Below are 19,503 nucleotides of genomic sequence, written 5' to 3'. Positions count from 1 at the left end.
GTTTGACTTTTGGCTGTGGCAAAACCTGCAAAACGCAGGCATGGTGCTGAAAAACCAAGAACCATAAACATGACGAATCGGTCTTCCGAACTCATGATAATAGGTTTCTAGTCGTACAAGGGACAAAACTCATCACAGCAAGTTTGTCGGACTTAGATTACAAGGCCGACTCTGCCCTACAGAGACACGTGACATCGAATAAGTTTCTTTGTACAGCTGCAGACAAGTGGGATATTGTTCCTTTGTGTGGATATTCACGGATACATTCCTCGAACAAGGAAGCTGCCTAACATTTATACACATAAGATTGGTAGGTTGTTATTATGGTATTTGCATTTTGTTTTCCTTCATTTGCTGTAGCATTGGACAGATTCATTCTTGTATCTCTACGTCTTGGTTGGGAAATTCTTCAATGCGCAATATACGTTGTTTTCACAAGTCTTTTCCTTTGTAAGCGTGTATATATTACCGTCAATTGTAAAATGTGATTCTCTCAGGCAAGTTATAAAATGTGTAAATATTTCATTCAAATTTGACTGAAAAATCTGTCCAGATTGACTAAAATTGATTAAGACGATCAAAAGGGCCTAAAAACATCACAACAGATTATTATGTTGGATTAGAAGCCAAAGAACATAGAAATGCACTTTTCAACGTAACATTTTCAGTCTCTTGGTGATGACATATTAAACATCAACATGTTTGGAATTCGTTATCATAATAATACAGATGGAAATGTTTTTCAGTCACTTTGTAAAATAACTGAATATTGAGGCGTTTAATAAATTTTAAAATGTTACACATTTTTACTGTAAAAAAATATACACACTATAAAAAAGCAATGCTCAGGTGAAATATTTACGTTGTTTTGCAAGTAAAAATAGTGTAAACGAAAATCGCAAAATTACCAAGCAAGTGACTTATCAAAACTTCGTCACCATTACCGATGCTACCCACAAATATACCTACATTTCCTTATTATCTCGAAAACTGTATTTCATTTTGTTGATCAATGTGACCATACGCCCTTATTACTACCCATAAAAGTGACTAATGCGCTTACGAATGGCGCAGCAGAGGTCGCGAACTAGTCTAGATTTCTGCTATACATCCGGGTACTCACTGGGAAAAAACAATAACAAAGGCAACAACCAGTCCTGGGGAATTGCTTTAGATCAGTGCCCCTTTTATAAAATACATAAGGCTACAAACTAACATTATGGTTAAGCCCTTTGTCAAATACTTAGAAAATGATGGATATGTGACAAAGGGCTTAACCATGATGTTAGTTTGTAGCCTTATGTGGTACACTCACTGGGCTACAGATCTGAAGGTTGCAAGTTCGATCCTTGGGTATATAAAGAAAACATTTTGTCATTTGATTTTACATTTTATTAAATGTTACAATCTGAACGGAAGTTATATTAATAAAATACCCAGGACACTATATAAAATACCTGGGATATTATAACACATTATATAGCACATATGACTTGAATATCCTATAAAATTCCAGGGACATTACAACGTCCCTGTTTATGAGATTTAACCCGACTGGAGAACAATAGGATGACGTCACCGGAGGTTTATAAGTATATACAAGAGTTGGGTGTCTTTGAACAGTATTTCAGTCATGTCCTGTCAGCTATAAGTGGGAGAGAAAGTCCTCACCACTTCCCCATAACCCAGGAACATCAGTTTGGTTCAGACACACAGATCAATAAGTATCAAAACCTTGACCATGCCCTTGAGAGGAAAAAGGAGACAACTCCTTGCCAACCAGAAACCAGTGAACACTTATCACAACGCTGTTTTCACATCTAGCTGGACTGTGAATTATGTAAATGTTTAATGCGAAATTGGACGAAAAATAAGACAATATTTTGAAAAGTGTTCATTCTTTTTATCAATTGTTTATTTTATATTCTAAAGTAAACAAATGCTGGATGTATGTTAAATGATGTTTTTAATTTTGTACAAGTAACAAAATTTATTGGAACAAAATTGTGATGTGAAGGGAAAACGCGTCTTTCGTGTACTTTTGTGTTGTAAATTGTTATCATTGTGTCACAAGTATCCACTGGTCCTCTACAGATTTTGAGATGACCCCCATCTTAAACAACATGATGGGAATTATCCCTTGGCCACCGATGTCACCATCAGCTTGGTGGGAGGAAAGCCCAAAGTGATACATGTCTTAAACTAAAGAGGTTGGTTGGTTGGTTGGTTGGTTTGTTGTTTAACGCTGCACTCAGCAATATTCCAGCTATATGACTGCGGTCTGTAAATAATCGAGTCTCAACCAGACAATCCAGTGATTGATATCATGAGTATCGATCCACTCAATTAGGATCGATGACATGCTTCAACCATGTCAGCAAGCCTGACCACCCGATCCCGTTAGTTGCCTATTGCGACAAGCATAGTCGCCTTTTACAGCAAGCATGGGTTGCTGAAGACCTATTCTACCGCGGATCTTCACGGGTCCTAACTTAGTGAGTGAGTGAGTGAGTGAGTTGGGTTTAACGCCGCTTTTAACATTATTCCAGTTATATCGCGGCGTGTCAGCTTAATGTGGGAGGAAAGCCCGAAGTGATGCAGGTCTCAGACGTTTACCACTTCGGTGAAACCCACGAGCACGGGTATGGTGCTGACAAACCTAGAAACATAATCGGGGCGAACCGGGATTCGAACCCACAATCATAGGTTTCTGGCGTGCCCAAGGGACGCAACTCTGCACAGCGAATCGCGGCGCCTTAGACGACTGGGCCACCCGTGCCCCCCCTAACTTAGTGAAACATATGGACTAGGGAATGGTGCTGTAGGTTTTAGTATTCTGAACATGCCTGAGGGATGCAACTATGAAAAGCAAATATTCGGTGCCTAAGACACAACTTACACAACCTTGGACTTGTGCTCCTCAGTAAGTTGAAAAACTGAGGCTAGCTTGCCTTTATTGATGCAGTAGTCACTTAGAAAAGTGTTCCATGGGATGACCACTACAAGACAAACAAGCCATGACACAAGCTTATTTGCAATTAATAATTCAAAGTAACCGTAAATTGTACAGATTTTATACTTGTAAATGCAGGAATTATCTCTGAGTGAGTCCAGGCTGCATTGAACAGTATTTCAGTCATATCATGTCAGATTTCTGGCAAAGTAACATATATACAGTTGATGCAGAAAGGAAACCTCTAGAACCAACACCTGTAACTGATAAATTGATGAACAAAACAAGCTTGAAAGGCATTACATGTTTTTTTATTTTGTTGTTAAAGACATCTTCTGTTCTGGCGAGTAAACATATACAATTTGACAATAACGTTATGATACTGGTGCAGTACATGTGGACAAAGAATTACATTGTTTTTCCTGAGACATTGCTGTTGAGGTAAAACCAAGAATACTGCACAGAATATATGATAAAAGCCAACATAGCATCAAAATACAAAATCATACAAAATATTGATCATCTGAGCCCACAAACACCACCCTGAAGAGATAAGCTTTTTGAGGTTGGTTACCAATGAGTGAACATTGTTTTACACTGAAGCCAACAACACTCCATCTATACTGTGATGGCGTGTTAATACAGATGTCTGGCCAGACAAACCAGTGGTTGACAGCATGAGCAACGATCGGACAAGCCAACATGCGACAGGTCCAGCCCAAATCGCAATCAATCTATTCCCCACCTGGACCCTTCAAAATATCTCTATCAAATGTTGGGTAGTATATATTAGATGGTTCATCTATCATCAGCTGGTGAGCCGTGACGATCCAACCACTTCTGTATACATAGAACAGTGTTGTATTTAGACTGAGCTACAGCATCACGAGGGTGACACAGTACACGTTTCACTGACAAACTCAGCTGCACATCCATCGAAAATGACCTTTCAGTATCACTGCTAATGCTACATCTTCGTCTTTTTGAGAATGATGAAGGAGTTTCAAACTGATCCTCACATAACTCCTCAACCCTGTCTCTCATCTCATCATCAGAAGTGTGACAGAGAGAATGTTTTCTTTTGATTCTGTAGATGTTACATCTTCGTCTCTTGTTGCCACTCACGGTTTGAGATTCAGTCTGTGACAAGACAGGTGGATTCCATTCTTTGCAAGTGTTCACTGAGAAAAGATGTTCTTGGTGTGAGCTGGGGGTGGAGTGATCATCACATTCACTCTGCTCTCCAGAGGCGTCACCAGAGTCTGATTTACTGTCTGGTGACGACTCTGACACAGACACTGCGTCACACTTTGCTTCATAACAGCCACTTTCAACCACATCCTTGTTACGGTCATTCCCAGAGTCATCCAGACTCACATCTTTACGAAGGTCACTCTCACCTTCATGTGAGACATTCTCACTCAAAACTTTACCAAGGTTGCAATGCCCTTGTGTATCACTATCAAGACCTTTATGAAGGTTCTTCTCAACCAAGTCTGTATTACCAAAACTTACATCATCATAAAGGTCAGTTTCCTGAGCTTCATCTAAGTCACTCTCAGATGCAAAGCAATCTGTGACATCACCGCCACATGATGTCTCATATCCTGGAGAAGGTTCAGCTTTCAACATCTCTATGCATCTTTCCTTATGTACAACCTCTTTGCTTTCATTTGTCTCATCAACCATGTTATCAGTACCTCTCACTCCTCCTTGACAACCACCAGGTTGACCTACATCCAGCACCTGTGTGTCACCTCTCTGTTCTGACCTACCCTTCATATGTTGAAGGTACATAACATGACAAACTCCAAACCCCTGTGACTGCTGAACTTCTAGTTCATCCTCACTGCACAAACCTTCACCATCCGTCAAACCAATATCTGATTCTGTATTCTTTGGGCTGAAGTTTTCTTTTGCTACATCCCTTGCATCATTGAGTTTGTCTGTGTTCCCTGCCTCTGAAGTGGGTGCACAATTCTTGGCAGCACTGGTTCCAGAAGTGGAATCTGATATTTCTAGTTCTAATGATTGAAACTCTACACCTCTCGGTATGCTCTTCTTAAAACGAGGATTAGACCTTGATTTCCTAAGTCTTGGTTTTCTTGCCTGATGATGAAGATCAACATTAGCCATCTCATTCACGTGCACTTCTCTCATTCTTGAACTCCTTTGGTTACACTGTCCTTGACAATATTTATCAAATACAGACATATCTGCTCTGGATTTCAAAGAAACATTGAATGGTCCTTTAGAATCTCCATGAACGACTGGCACCACTGAAGCAGGTTTCAACTTGGATACAAACTCCACTAGTTCTCTGTAGGAACTGTGGTCAGAATATGGCACGACAAACACATTTTCTTGATTCACATACGGTTGTCCACCTATGCCAGTGTAGATAGAAGTAGGCAGGATTGCAAGGGTCTGTTTGATAGCATTCCATTTCTGCATCTTTCTCTTACAGATCATCTGGAAAGGTACAGTTCTGATCCTGCAGGTTGAATCCTGAACAAGGAACACTCTTGGTAGGTTAAGGATCTCGGTCATAACAAATGTATCTCCACTGACGGAGATCCATTCCTGGAGTTGTTCTGCCAACCACACCAGGAGATCCTCCTTGCCCAGCTTCCTCATGCCGATGACGATGTCATGATCGGGATGTTGTCTGATGATGTCCAGGATCTGTTCTCGGGCTTCTTCACGGGATGGGAACATGCATTCAGGGCTGCAGAAGGTGTTGTCCATGTAGAGGACGTCAATAGTTTCAATGTGAGGTGATAGGGGGCTTGTTTTGCAAAACATGGTGGGGTGGTATCTGTAATGTGAACATGATGCAAAATTATAATGTCAGCAAAAATGAAAACAGGCAACAACTGGTTTCTGTACTTAAATGATTAAAGCATATTACGAGTTACCGTCTTCCCGAGGCAAGAGAGTTAACTGACTTTAAAAGTCAAGTTTTCACCCTTAATGAACGAGGCTGGAATTACTGTGCTCGGTCGTAGCGCCACCAGTGGCTATTACCATTTATGTCTTCTCTAAGCCTCTCCTATGGACCAATCAGATTCAACCTCTCGTATCACTTGCGTTTGCTTCACACAAAATGGTGGCGCCCAGTCAGGACGATCTGATCGATAATCAAGATCTATATTGTGATAAAACAGGTCTTACATCACGAAATGCATCAAAATATGTGAGCACCTTGATTAAATACAAGATTTGGAAAATATCTGCTGACAACAAGTTGGCGGTGCACATGCTTTGCAAATCCTGAAATCGATCGAAATCTGCATGACAGTTTACAAACCGGATTTCGATTTCGGTGTGCGATTTTGATTGGACTATGCAAAGACTCGTTAGTCCAGCCAAAATGTAACTCCATAATACCAGCCTAGTTCGGCAAAGGTGGAAACTGGACTTTTATAGTCAGTTAACAATCTTGCCTCGGGGAGGATGATGAGTTACTGGGATATGTTGCAAATACCAAAATGGTGAGTGTGGTTTAATGCAGTTTTTAGCAATATTCCAGCATTATCACGGTAGTTGGCATCAGAAATGGGCTTCACACATTTCACAATGTGGGGAACGAAACTAAAGCAGCCATCTTCAATAGTTGCCATGCCCATCAGTATTCCACTATGAACTTTCTAAATTTTTCCATAATTTTTTTAACCTGATGTGGTGACTAACATCTATGCTGAGTTTTCGCAAACACGAGAGAAAAAAAATGTTTTTGTTATGTTATAGCTAAAACCAAACATGATGTGTTGAACTACTTCCATCATCAAGTAACACAAGGCTTTGGTTGGTTTGTTGTTTAACGCCACACTCAGCAAAATTCCAGCTATATGACAGCCGTCTGTAAATAATCGAGTCTGGACCAGACAATCCAGTGATTGAAATCATGAGCATCGATCCGTGCAATTGTGATCGATGACATGTATCGGCCAAGTCAGCGAACCTGACCACCCGATCCCGTTAGTCGCCTTTTACGGCAAGCATGGGTTGCTGAAGACCTATTCTAACCCGGGTCTTCACGGGTGAGTAACACAAGGCAATCTTGACTGATTACCTGAAATCCCCTGTATGTAGAATCTTTCCAAAAACTCCCTCAAACAAAAACATGGCTGCACCAGGGCAGTGGTTGGCATCGATGACTGTCACTGAAACTGTCTCCATTTCCCCACCGGTTGTGATCATGTGACATTCCCCCACCTCCAGAGGCCGTAGGTACTTGGGGTGAAGGCCATGTCGCTTCTCTAGCAACTGAGCAGTCACCTCTGTACAGTAGATTGGACGAGACCAGGAGGATGTCAAACCTACAATATGGTCCCCATGGAGATGGGTGAGAAAAAAGGTGAGATGTGAGGTAGGTTCTTTCCTAATCTTCCAAAAATCCACTGCAATGTCAGTCCCAGGGATGATACAGCCATTCATTGTGACTTGTCATTGTATTCACCTTATCCAGTTGGCAGTCTGTAAGATAAGAGAGTACCTTAGTTTACTTTCCTGAGAGAAATTAATATAGTTTCCATCAATACATAATCAACATAAAAAAGGCAGATATAATTGCTGGTGCATGGTGCCACTATTATATCAAATATATTTCAAGCTGTGATACATACATCCCTGGATTCATCATACATTTTAGAGTCAAATGACATTATATATGTCATTCTTCCAAATGGTCCAGACGAAATCAAGCAAAACAAGAGTTTGCCACTAACGGGGCTATATCCCCCCCCCCTGTTGCAGAATATATGACATAATTAAATCTAAACAAACCCTAACCTTTTCTAACCGAGGTGGAACTTGTCATGGAAATTGTAAAAAAAAGAAGAGTTTGGAACCTAAGTCCATCTAACAATGTCTAATTGCCAAGGAAATGTAAAAAATAAAAATTTCTAAAATTTCTAAATAGCATAAGGCACCAGCTCAGCATGTACTTGACAGACCTGCAAAGTTTCATGAAAAATATTGAACGGTTTCTGAGTTATGCTCGGGAAACGAAACAAGATGGACGGAGCCTGTTTCTATACCCCCCGCCAACTTTGTTGGGCGGAGGATAATAAATCAGGTGTGATAAGGAATGCTGTGCTCGGAAAACTGTACTTATTTGAAAACATAAACAATATTTCATATATGTAAAATTGATGCCTTACCATTGCATAGTTTCCAAACAAGTTGCACAATCAACCTATCTAGTTTTTTATCTATTGAAGACATAATTTACATGGTAATAACAGTCATTGTATGTTGTGTCTAATTTTGTTTTACAAATCGCTAATGCTCATACTTTGATTGAAAATTAGGTGAGATATATATCCTAATCAATATATGAATGTCGTCTTTCTTCGACATTGCCAAAGACATAAACAAGCAATGACATCAAACAAAACTGTGTGATATATTCAGTAATTTATTAAAGGGGTCGAGGGGCCCCCAATAATTAATCTTAAGGGTCCTTACAGAAAATATGCAGTCCCTGTAAAGTAGTGAGTGAGTGAGTGAGTATGGTTTTAGGCCGCTTTTAGCAATATTCCAGCAATATCACGGCGGGGGACAGCAGAAATGGGCTTCACACATTGTACCCATGTTGGGATTCGAACCCGGGTCTTTGGCGTGACGAGCGAACGCTTTAACCACTAGGCTACCTGACTGCCCCTTTTGGGGATGTAAGATTAGATATTTACTTTAACTAGATGACCGCTCTATTTCTAGTTACGAATTTAGTAAAATGAACAACACTGTGTAACCCACGGGATGCAATACTGTAAATCTTGAAATTAATGTGAGAGTGAATTAAATGTGAAAAATGTGAGTGTTCTTTGTTCGCATTAATGAAACTTCACATTTATGTCTCCAAAATGACTATCAACAATAAGACGGCCTCACTGCACACTTTGGATAGCAGAAATACCAACTTGAATATCAACAACAACACAGTATATTAAGCAGCAGTTGCAAGTCCATAACAATATAAATTAAAGAACAGGAATTACACAATAGGCATCCAGTGAGTTATCGCTGCTGGGGTCAAGAGTTCTACCCATTCGTGTCAAACTAGGCATCATTGACCACAGTTGTTGTTGGTTCAATCATTTTATTTTGCCTTTGAACTTCCTTAATGCCAGTCAACAGAATAAACATATAAACTGAGTGTTGTTTTTAGTGAGTGAGTGAGTGAGTGAGTGAGTGAGTATGGTTTTACGCCGCTTTTAGCAATATTCCAGCAATATCACGGCGGGGGACACCAGAAATGGGCTTCACACATTGTACCTGTTGTTTTTAGGAAAACACTGTTTATTGTTATTACGGGAGTGCTAATAAGCGATGCTATTTGTTGTTTGATTGGATAAGGATACATATCATTCAACTGGGGATGGGGTGGGGGTGGGGGTGGGGTTGGAGGGATTCACATTTTTGGCTTGGAGTCAGCAGTCGTATTAATTTGGAGATGCATTAATTTCAAGATTTACACTATATATTTTTCGATAACCATTATATACATTTGTGCATAGTGGACACCGAATTTGCGTCATGAAAAACCCTGCTACATATGACGTCTCTATAATAATCTTGGACGCGACGTTAAACCCCATTTCACCTCACCTTTACTGTTACATATGATAAGGTTAGTGTGTGCAACACTAGTCAAATGACACTTATACAATTAGGTGAATGTTGGAATGTAAGGAATAACATACAGGTTAGACAGGGCCATCCAGTTTACTACTACTTCCTTTTAATGTAGTACGCTTTCATCGTTTCATGATTTGTGATACCGTATTTGACGTAATAAGCGCCCCACTCTAATAAGCGCCCATGACGACATTTGCTAAGATATCGGCTATTGAACAATCCCAATCAGAACCCCTTCCGAGTGATCAATTTACACAAGACTTATTTTTTCGCGTATAATATGCACTTGTGTGGTTTATGCACCCTTAATTATGGGCATTTAATTCTGGAAAAATATATCTGTTGTACATAAACATTTCAGGCTGTCGGCATAAACCACAAAATTTATCTTTCAACTCTGTTTTTTCCACCAAAATAACATTCTAATAAGAGCCCCCTATTTCTTATTTTGAGAGCGCTCTGCGCGCTTATTACGTCGAATACGGTAATACAAAATGTTTATAGATTCAATATCGTTATTTCTGTTGGCATCGCTTGGTTCCTTGAGAACAAAATGATATGAAAATATATTGTCCTTATCCACAGCAAATTCACACCAAGTTAGCTGTGTCACAATGGCCTGTGTCACAATAGTGGAGTTATGCTCCCTTTTTTGGGCATGTGTATTACCTTACATCCAAGAGGTTGATCAATTTTCTTCAATAATTTATAAAGCAAGCTATTTTTTATTAAACGTATAAAAGTTTATCATATCATGGGTAGGTTTCTCGGCAGGATAAAGCCAACGGATAAAAACAATATCCGTTGGGGTCATATGCGGATAGTGAGTGAGTGAGTTGGGTTTAATGCCGCTTTTAACAGTATTCCAGTCATATCACAGCGTGTCAGCTTAATGTTGGAGGAAAGCTCGAAGTGATGCATGTCTCAGACTTTTACCACTTCGGTGAAACCCACTAGCATGGGTATGGTGCTGACAAACCTAGAAACATAATCGGGGCGAACTGGGATTCGAACCCACAATCATATGTTTCTGGCGTGCCGAAGGGACGCAACTCTGCACAGCGAATCGCACGCCTTAGACGACTGGGCCACCCGTGCCCCCCATATGCGGATAGAGATGCAAATATCAAAGGTCAAGTAGGGACTACTTTCAGTGTTTTTAAACAAACATGGCGTCGCACTTGTCATTCGGCGATCGAGTCAGAATTTACCATCGGGAATCTGGATAAACTACAGGCATAATTGCTACCATATTATCAAAAGAACAGTCTAATATACTGAAAATCAGTGTCTAACTGTGACGTAGCTAAGGCATTTTATAAGTTTTGGCAACTTTGGAGATATAAAATTCAAAACAAATTTTCCGAGGGCACTAGGCCTAGCCAAGCGGGATCAGTAGCCATATCTGTGCTTTGTAGGCCTCTGCGGCTTAAAACCTTTTCCACAAATTAAAATAGTTGGATTTAGCCGAAATATGTCTGAATTGTAACCTTGTTACCTTGTTTCGTTTTGGCGCTGTGTGTACATCTGACTGCACTTCCAAACGTTATGACAGAACAGCTAGGCCGACTGTCAACAACGTCTGAACGTTGGCCGTGATATCTCATTGACTAGGGTTATAGTAGCTTCCCTTTGACAAAGGTTACTCTAGCGGACAGACTGATGGATTGCCGCGAAAGGCAAGTAAAAACAATTGTTGTTTTTGTATATGTTGCTCCACCACTGTATAAAAAACAGATTTCAGCTGGAACTATATTGGCTACTGTCACTGTCCGACTGACACATCACTTACCCTGTGAGTGAGTGAGTATGGTTTTACGCCGATTTTAGCAATATTCCAGCAATATCACGGCGGGGGACACCACAAATGGGCTTCACACATTGTACCCATGTCGGAGATCGAATCCGGGTCTTCGGCGTGACGAGCGAACGCTTTAACCACTAGGCTACCCGACCGCCCCCACTTACCCTGTGACATAATAAATATTAATGTGCACATTCCAGGAAAACTTGCAATGTTTCGGTAATGTTTGTGAGAGAGGGGAATCGATTTTCAAGAATCAAATATTGACATTATATGATTATGAGGTTATCACAATGTGTGTTTGGGGATGAAAAATATCCTGTATTAGGAATAAACACTATGTATTTAGCTCTTCAAGGCTCGCTTAATACAATGTTTATTCCTAATGCAGGATAAATATATTTACCATCCCCAAACACACTTGCATGATAACCTCTATATACATGAGCATACAAATCCCTATGATGTTTTCTCAGCCTAACAAAATATCGGACAACACATATAATTGTCTGTTTTTCAAATATTTGCAGTTAAATTGAACTATCAGATAGTAAAATTTAATATTCTGTTAACTGCATTGTTGCCGATTTTTTTTATAACATGTTTCATCATACTTGTTACCTTGATAACATTAAATGCCAGTCATCCAATTCCCAATATCACCAGAGACCATATAATAGATGGTCCCTGATATCACATCTATTACCCTGCCTTATTAAAGCAACTTATTCAGAGATAAAAGAAAAGGTCAACTTCTGCATGTCAGACTGGTTATATCAATGCGTACGTAGAAGCAATTGTTGAAGCAAGCTGAAGACATATCACTGACAGTGTCAATAAAATTCATTTGTACGATTTGAAGAGAGTTAGTTACGCTATTTATAGATTTTGTTACAATTTTCGGTTATAAACAAACATTGTTATACTTTATACCTTTCAGTGAAAGCAAGCAATGTTACAAATTTGAACATTTGTTCTAACATTTCAAATGTGTTGATTTACCCGCTCTTGGAGTAAAATCGGTTTATCTCCCCTGTGTCTCTCGGCCTTGTTATTCATAAAAAACGAAACGAAACCAGTCAATTTTCAGACAATTAAACAAGACAATGAATTCACTGGTATTTTGCTATGGCTCTTTAATTTGTTAGTTATCATTATAAAGAGGAAAATGACAAAAATTAATGTTATTTATGGCTCTACGTAATATGCACAGGAATCATATTTCGAGAGGTATAGCGAAATGTAGTACTTTAGCATTTCCGCTTCCGGGTAGCATGTCTGCAGACGAAGACTTGAGCTGATATTTTCTGACCTTTTGGAAATTCACAGTGTGTGTATGTTACTTAATACGTTTATTGCAATTCAATCTATTTTCTCCCTTAGCCTATGAGTTGTTGACAGACTTCCAGACATCAAGTGTTACGTGACATGTAGATGTAGCGAAGGAAACCCCTTCCTCTGTCAATGTCAACATCTTGTGTTCTTTCCAAGTGGAATGTTGCGAAGGCTGACATTATATCAGATGAACCGGGTGCCGAAATATATATCTAATCGATTCCGACTGTTGATCTCAATCTTGTTGTGTGCGACTGACATCACGTGGCACTTCGATACTTAGGGTTTATTAAAGTTGTGTTTTGATGTTTAAAATAGGGCAGGCTACCCCTAACTGTGAAGGCTCTTTTCGATCAAGCACACCCTTTTCGATCAAGCACACCCTTTTCGATCAAGCACACCCTTTACGATCAAGCACACCCTTTACGATCCTTACACTTTGAGGACCCTCAGGGTTACTTGTGAGTTAATGTTAGGGTTATCTGTCTCACCTCTTTCAACTTATAAACCGAATTACAAAGGGTATACATTATTGTACATGGTAGGATGTTACTTGTAAAATGATTGACCAGATACTGTTGACATCACATTCAGAAATTATTTCATGCATGATTTAAAAACACAGAACTATCGATGTACTGCTACAAGTCAATGAATACTATCTTTACTGGATTTTTACTTCTCGTCAGCACAATTTCAGAGTCTCCGACAAACATGAATTTTTAAAACTGTTAATGTAATCTCTCGGATATAGGCCATGGTGCTTCCAGAATCCACCACTTTTTCAGATCCAATTAGCTCTGTGGGGGCTCTAACGCGCCTAGCCGTCTCACCGGCTTGGCTAATTAATGCGTTAATTAGCCAGTCCTTCTACCACTGGACCACGAGCGCTATCACATGTAATCAGTGCTCGTTTAACGGGTCATTAGCACCCCATAAACAAGCATGCATAATTCAGGAAACAATGAATTGCACATGCGTGTGACGTCACTGTCTACTCTCCCAATAATTTTTTCTTGAAACCACACCCGCCACTGTTTATGTCAACATGACCGACCAATCAGAATAACTAGATTAACGCTTGAAAAGGTAAGAAATTATGGCTAACTCTTGCCCAAAGCAAGCTAACCCTAAGGACCGAAAAGGGGTGTTGGATCGTAAAGACATGTAAGTTCCCCTAAGACTGAAAAGGGGTGTTGGATCGTAAAGACGTGTAAGTTTCCCTAAGACCGAAAAGGGGTGATGGATTGTTAAGACGTGTAAGTTTCCCTAAGACTGAAAAGGGGTGTTGGATCGTAAAGACGTGTAAGTTTCCCTAAGACCGAAAAGGGGTGTTGGATCGTAAAGACATGTAAGTTCCCCTAAGACTGAAAAGGGGTGTTGGATCGTAAAGACGTGTAAGTTCCCCTAAGACTGAAAAGGGGTGATGGATTGTTAAGACGTGTAAGTTTCCCTAAGACTGAAAAGGGGTGTTGGATCGTAAAGACGTGTAAGTTTCCCTAAGACTGAAAAGGGGTGTTGGATCGTAAAGACGTGTAAGTTGCCCTAAGACTGAAAAGGGGTGTTGGATCGTAAAGACGTGTAAGTTTCCCTAAGACCGAAAAGGGGTGTTTGATCGTAAAGACGTGTAAGTTCCCCTAAGACCGAAAAGGGGTGTTGGATCGTAAAGACGTGTAAGTTTCCCTAAGACCAAAAAGGGGTGTTGGATCGTAAAGACATGTAAGTTCCCCTAAGACTGAAAAGGGGTGTTGGATCGTAAAGACGTGTAAGTTTCCCTAAGACCGAAAAGGGGTGATGGATTGTTAAGACGTGTAAGTTTCCCTAAGACTGAAAAGGGGTGTTGGATCGTAAAGACGTGTAAGTTTCCCTAAGACTGAAAAGGGGTGTTGGATCGTAAAGACGTGTAAGTTGCCCTAAGACTGAAAAGGGGTGTTGGATCGTAAAGACGTGTAAGTTTCCCTAAGACCGAAAAGGGGTGTTGGATCGTAAAGACGTGTAAGTTTCCCTAAGACTGAAAAGGGGTGTTGGATCGTAAAGACGTGTAAGTTTCCCTAAGACTGAAAAGGGGTGTTGGATCGTAAAGACGTGTAAGTTTCCCTAAGACCGAAAAGGGGTGTTTGATCGTAAAGACGTGTAAGTTCCCCTAAGACCGAAAAGGGGTGTTGGATCGTAAAGACGTGTAAGTTTCCCTAAGACTGAAAACGGGTGTTTGATCGTAGAGCGTGAGGCACGGTAACAGTATAGCAAGAAAGTGACTGGATGGTAGAGCTCAGGCTGTGCCCAGTAAACTGCACTGTTGCCTTTGCCCCAAAACATAATATGTTTGTAGGGGTTAAACCATGGTGACAGGTACAAGGTTTTACCTTGACCTACAAAACAAAGAGTCCAGAGGACCCCCAATTACTAATTTCAATGGTCATTTCAGGAAATATAAGGGTCCTGAAAATTAAAAAAAATGGCGTAGTGTACTGTACTGTAAGATTTAATAATAACCTTAATCACTTGAACTATTTCTTGTCAATAATTTAGTTTAATGAATAATGTGCATCCCTCGAGATGCAACATATATTTTATTCCACATTCATTCTATACATTTGTGGATGCACATTTCTGCGTTGCATAAAACACTACAGCTATTTATCCCCTTTCAGGTATGATAACGTATTTGATCTTGTGATTCTTCTTCAAAGGTGTTGACCCTGATGGCATCCAATTATGCAAAGCGAATGGGTCACTTGGCAGCTCGCATTTTTGGAGAAGTAGCTCGTCCCACCAGTCAGCGCTCCATGAAGGTGGTGAAGCTGATGAGTGAACTCCCTCCCAATCTGAATCCAGAGGTCGTCAACTATTACCCACGATACAAGGATACCAATGGCCTCATGATCAAACTCAGAAAACATGGCTTGTTTAGGTAAAGTATTCTCTGCATGCCCTAACCGATGATTTTTCATGATGAAATGTATGAAAAGTTAATACAGTGATCAGACAATGCTCATGCAGCAGACACATGAAGATAATGATAGAATTGGTCTTTGACGACCTGTGCTTGTCATAAGCGGCGACTGACAGGATGGTCAGGCTCACTGAATCTGTTGATGACTGTCATTGTATTACGTGGATTGATGCTCATGATGACAATCACTGGATTGTCAGGTCCAGACTCAGTTATTTACAGACTGCCATCATATAGCTGGAATATGCTGAGTGTGGCGTTACACCACAAAAAAAATCAATCAATTAACATAAAATCAGTTTTAACATGCATTCTTATCTCAATATCCCATTTTAACCTTTAAGTCAGATGACTGAAAATAAAAGAGGCAAGGGTTTCTGGAAGTTTCAACAACTTGAACTATATGACAAAGATTTGAGTGAGTGAGTTGGGGTTTACGCCTCGTTTGGTATTACTATTAGTTTTACGATATCAAGGCGTGGGACACCAGAAATAGACTTCTCACTTGTGTGGGGAATCAAAACCCGTTAAAGATCCGGGTTAGAATTGGTCTTCAGCAACCCATTCTTGTCGTTAGAGGTGTCGATCACTCTCTCAACTTATCTGGTCAAGACATACAGCTTATTCCAGGAAAGAATAGGTCTTCAGCAACCCATACTATCCGTAAAAGGCGACTATACTTGTCGTAAAATGCGACTAACGGGATCGAGTGGTCAGGCTCGCTGACTTGGTTGATACATGTCATCGATCCCAATTGCGTGGATCGATGCTCATGATGTCAATCACTGGATTGTCTGGTCCAGACTCAATTATTTTACAGACCACCGTCATATAGCCGGAATATTGCTGAGTGCGGCGTTAAACAACAAACAAACAAAAAACATACAGCTTAAATAATGCTTAGTGCACTGCAGCGTTAAACAGTAGAGGTACAGAGCCTATCTTTTCTATAAAAGCTGAAATCATGTATTCATTGGGAATGTGATGTCAAGAAATCTGAGGTGACTATTATCTATATTGCACATTTGCCATATTGCTTTGCCTAAATAGATGTGTATGAGTGCCTTGCCCAGTAACTGAGAATTGTTATATACTTATCTTTGTTTTAATTATTAAATCTAGCTTTAAACTTCAGAGATTGTTGTGTGATTCTTGTAATTGTTATTTGTGGTATCAGCGGGAACCCCTGCCATTCATACCACACGTAACAATTGTGTAACACACTACTAAACCATCATAATCATATTCTTTTTGCAGGGATGAGCATTTAGACTTTCAAGAAGAGATGGTAAGGTTAAGAGCTTTGAGGGGAAAAGTGAAGCCAAAGAAGGGAGAAGGAAAGAGAGCCATGAAGAGGAAGTGACATGTGTAATGAACATGATGAAGACTTATGTATATCAGCGTGTGAAATGTGTTCTAGTGTCTGATTGATGAGATGACAGAAATCAACATCCTCAGTTCAATATTTGTACAATCCTCGACCAAGGCATTATGATCGTCATCAGAGTGAATTGTTCTTGTTCATTCTGTCATACCATTCTCTGTCAGCAGGTTATCGGTGAATGTAGCCATCGGATACTTACCAAGATGTCATCATGATAAACAGAACTGTAGGTACAGACACGTATCTGGATCCCTCGACTGTGAGCTTGAAAGTGGTCGTTTTGTCCTTTAACGTGTCATTTGAGCCCAGTCCAGTACATCTTCCTGAGGCAAGAGAGTTAACTGACTATAAAAGTCCAGTTTCACCCTTGCCGAACTAGGCTGGTATTATGGAGTTACGTTTTGGCTGCACTAAGGAGTCTATGCATAGTCCAATCAAAATTGCACACCTAAATTGAAATCCGGTTCGTAAACTGTCGTGCAGATTTCGGTCGATTGCAGGATTTGCAAAGCATGTGCACCGCCAACTCGTCAGCAGATATTTTTCAAACCTTTTCATGTTTTTAATCAAGGTGCTCACATGATTTGATGTATTTCGCGATGTAAGACCCGTTTTATCACAATATAGATCTTGATTATCGATCAGATCGTCCTGACTGGGCACCACCATTTTGTGTGAAGCAAACGCAAGTGATACGAGAGGTGGATTATGATTGGTCCATAGGAGAGGCTTAGAAGGGACATAACTGGTAATAGCCACTGGAGGCGCTACGATCGAGCCCAGCAATTTCAGCCTAGTTCGGAAAGGGTGGAAACTGGACTTTCCAAGTCAGTTAACTCCCTTGCCTTGGGAAGATGAGTCCAGTATGGCATTTATCAAGCAATCTCTGCTGTGTCTCTTTGAGGGATGTCCCAAGTGCTCACCCCATCTCATCTATTCAGACACAGAGACAAATAGTATTCAGAACTAGCTAAGAGTCAGGATCATTGCAGTGCTGTTATATTAACTTATAGTCTGGGAGGTAATTTAAGGTACCAACGTTTACTACAATATCTGAAAAACTGAAAGGGTGCATGGGAATCACGCACGCACGAATACAGTGTTAGCGTTGGGCGTCTCAACGTGCGTGATTCCCGTGCAACCTTTCGAGTTGTGTTGATTGGTTCAACTGTCTCATATGGCCCTGTGACGCAGGGGTAGCATTATGCAGATGGCTGTTTCAATGAATGCTCGTTCCACCCATGACGAATAGGTCTGGTTGTTGATGAAATATAGTGATAGCTAAATAGACAGATTATTTATTCATGCACCGATTGTCTTTAAATGTAATATCCAGTTATGTATGACTGTTTAATAATCTCATACCAACTTTGACTGGAGTAGGTCCGATAGTTTTTCAGATACTGTAGTAAACGTCGGTACCTTAAATTACCTTCCAGACTATATAAACGTGTAAGACAAGTAACATGTGATACCCAGTTCCAGCTGTTGCATTATCAGCAGTAGACGCCATGTAAAATATCCAACATGCCTACTGCTCATTTTTGACTGGTACAAAAGCAAAATACATTTTGTAACTAGATTTTTGAAAAAATAACTGGTTCGTCTAAATTTTCAATTGCCTTGAACCAATGAGCTAGTGGCTGTATCTACCCCTGCATTTTGTAGTGTTCAAAGTAAATGGGAGTCGTGGCATCCTTGAAAGTTGTTATAGTATTGGAATCTAGAGATCACCTAAATCTATTATTTTTAGCATCAGTGTTACGGCAAGGAAGCCATGAGTTTCATGCTTAGTTTCGACAACAGATTATGTACCATATTTGGTGAGTGTGTGTGTGATGAATTTGTATTTTATGAATGGATATTAATATTATTTACATATACTGAAACACTGAAGCTTATTCAATTATTTGTAATATTGACCAAATGGCCACAAAAATCAAATTACCGTATTCAACGTAATAAGTGCCCGGGGCGCTCTCAAAATTAGAAATAGGTAGCTCTAATTAGAATATTATTTTGAGTTGAAAGATCTTAAATTTCGTGGTTTATGCTGACAGCCTGAAATGTTTATATACGACAGATATATTTTTCCAGGATTTAATTGCCCATAATTAAGGGTGCATATAACATACCAGTGCATATTATACACGAATAAATAAGTCTTGTGTACATTAAACAATTGGAAGGGGTGCTAATTGAGATTGTTCACTAGCCAATACATTAGCAAATATCGCCGTGGGCGCTTGTTGGAGCAGGGCGCATATTACATCGAATACGGTAGGTTGTTTTGGGTGTTTAGGCATGAGGTAACGAAACAACAAGGTTGTTGTACAGGTTCAGATCTCATTTGATGTGTTTGAAGATGAACGTCAGCACAAAATTTGAGTTAAAGTTGATTTGGCATTTTCATTGTGTTTTGGTATATG

At 40.0% G+C, this 19,503-nt stretch overlaps 2 protein-coding genes across 6 annotated transcripts; one reads left to right on the top strand and one right to left on the bottom strand.

Moving 5' to 3' along the window:
* Positions 1-3,213: 3,213 nt before the first annotated feature.
* Positions 3,214-12,446, bottom strand: LOC124122641 (5' exonuclease Apollo-like). 4 transcript variants are annotated; one of them, XM_048397175.1, is made up of 4 exons: positions 12,336-12,435; positions 7,029-7,432; positions 4,490-5,771; positions 3,214-4,450 (listed from the first exon to the last, which is right to left on the bottom strand). In XM_048397175.1, exons 2-4 carry the CDS (start codon positions 7,391-7,393, stop codon positions 3,752-3,754), a joined length of 2,346 nt encoding a protein of 781 aa, XP_048253132.1. In that variant the 5' UTR covers positions 7,394-7,432; positions 12,336-12,435; the 3' UTR covers positions 3,214-3,751. The 4 variants fall into 4 exon arrangements, with proteins under 4 accessions (XP_048253132.1, XP_046341695.2, XP_046341694.2 ...); XM_046485739.2 differs by having other exon boundaries at positions 3,214-5,771; positions 12,405-12,446; XM_046485738.2 differs by having other exon boundaries at positions 3,214-5,771.
* A 211-nt stretch (positions 12,447-12,657) lies between these two features.
* LOC124122644 (28S ribosomal protein S33, mitochondrial-like) lies at positions 12,658-17,515 on the top strand. 2 transcript variants are annotated; one of them, XM_046485741.2, is made up of 3 exons: positions 12,658-12,736; positions 15,428-15,648; positions 16,948-17,515. In XM_046485741.2, the coding sequence occupies exons 2-3, from the start codon at positions 15,440-15,442 to the stop codon at positions 17,051-17,053; spliced, it is 315 nt and encodes a 104-aa protein (XP_046341697.1). In that variant the 5' UTR covers positions 12,658-12,736; positions 15,428-15,439; the 3' UTR covers positions 17,054-17,515. The 2 variants fall into 2 exon arrangements, with proteins under 2 accessions (XP_046341697.1, XP_046341698.1); XM_046485742.2 differs by having other exon boundaries at positions 12,667-12,732.
* The last annotated feature ends 1,988 nt before the right edge of the window (positions 17,516-19,503 follow it).

The sequence above is a fragment of the Haliotis rufescens genome, unplaced genomic scaffold, assembly GCF_023055435.1.
Source record: "Haliotis rufescens isolate VD_foot unplaced genomic scaffold, xgHalRufe1.0.p SCAF_16, whole genome shotgun sequence".
Classification (NCBI taxonomy): domain Eukaryota; kingdom Metazoa; phylum Mollusca; class Gastropoda; order Lepetellida; family Haliotidae; genus Haliotis; species Haliotis rufescens.
Note: the sequence above shows the minus strand (reverse complement) of the source record. Positions and strands in the feature narration are given on the sequence as shown.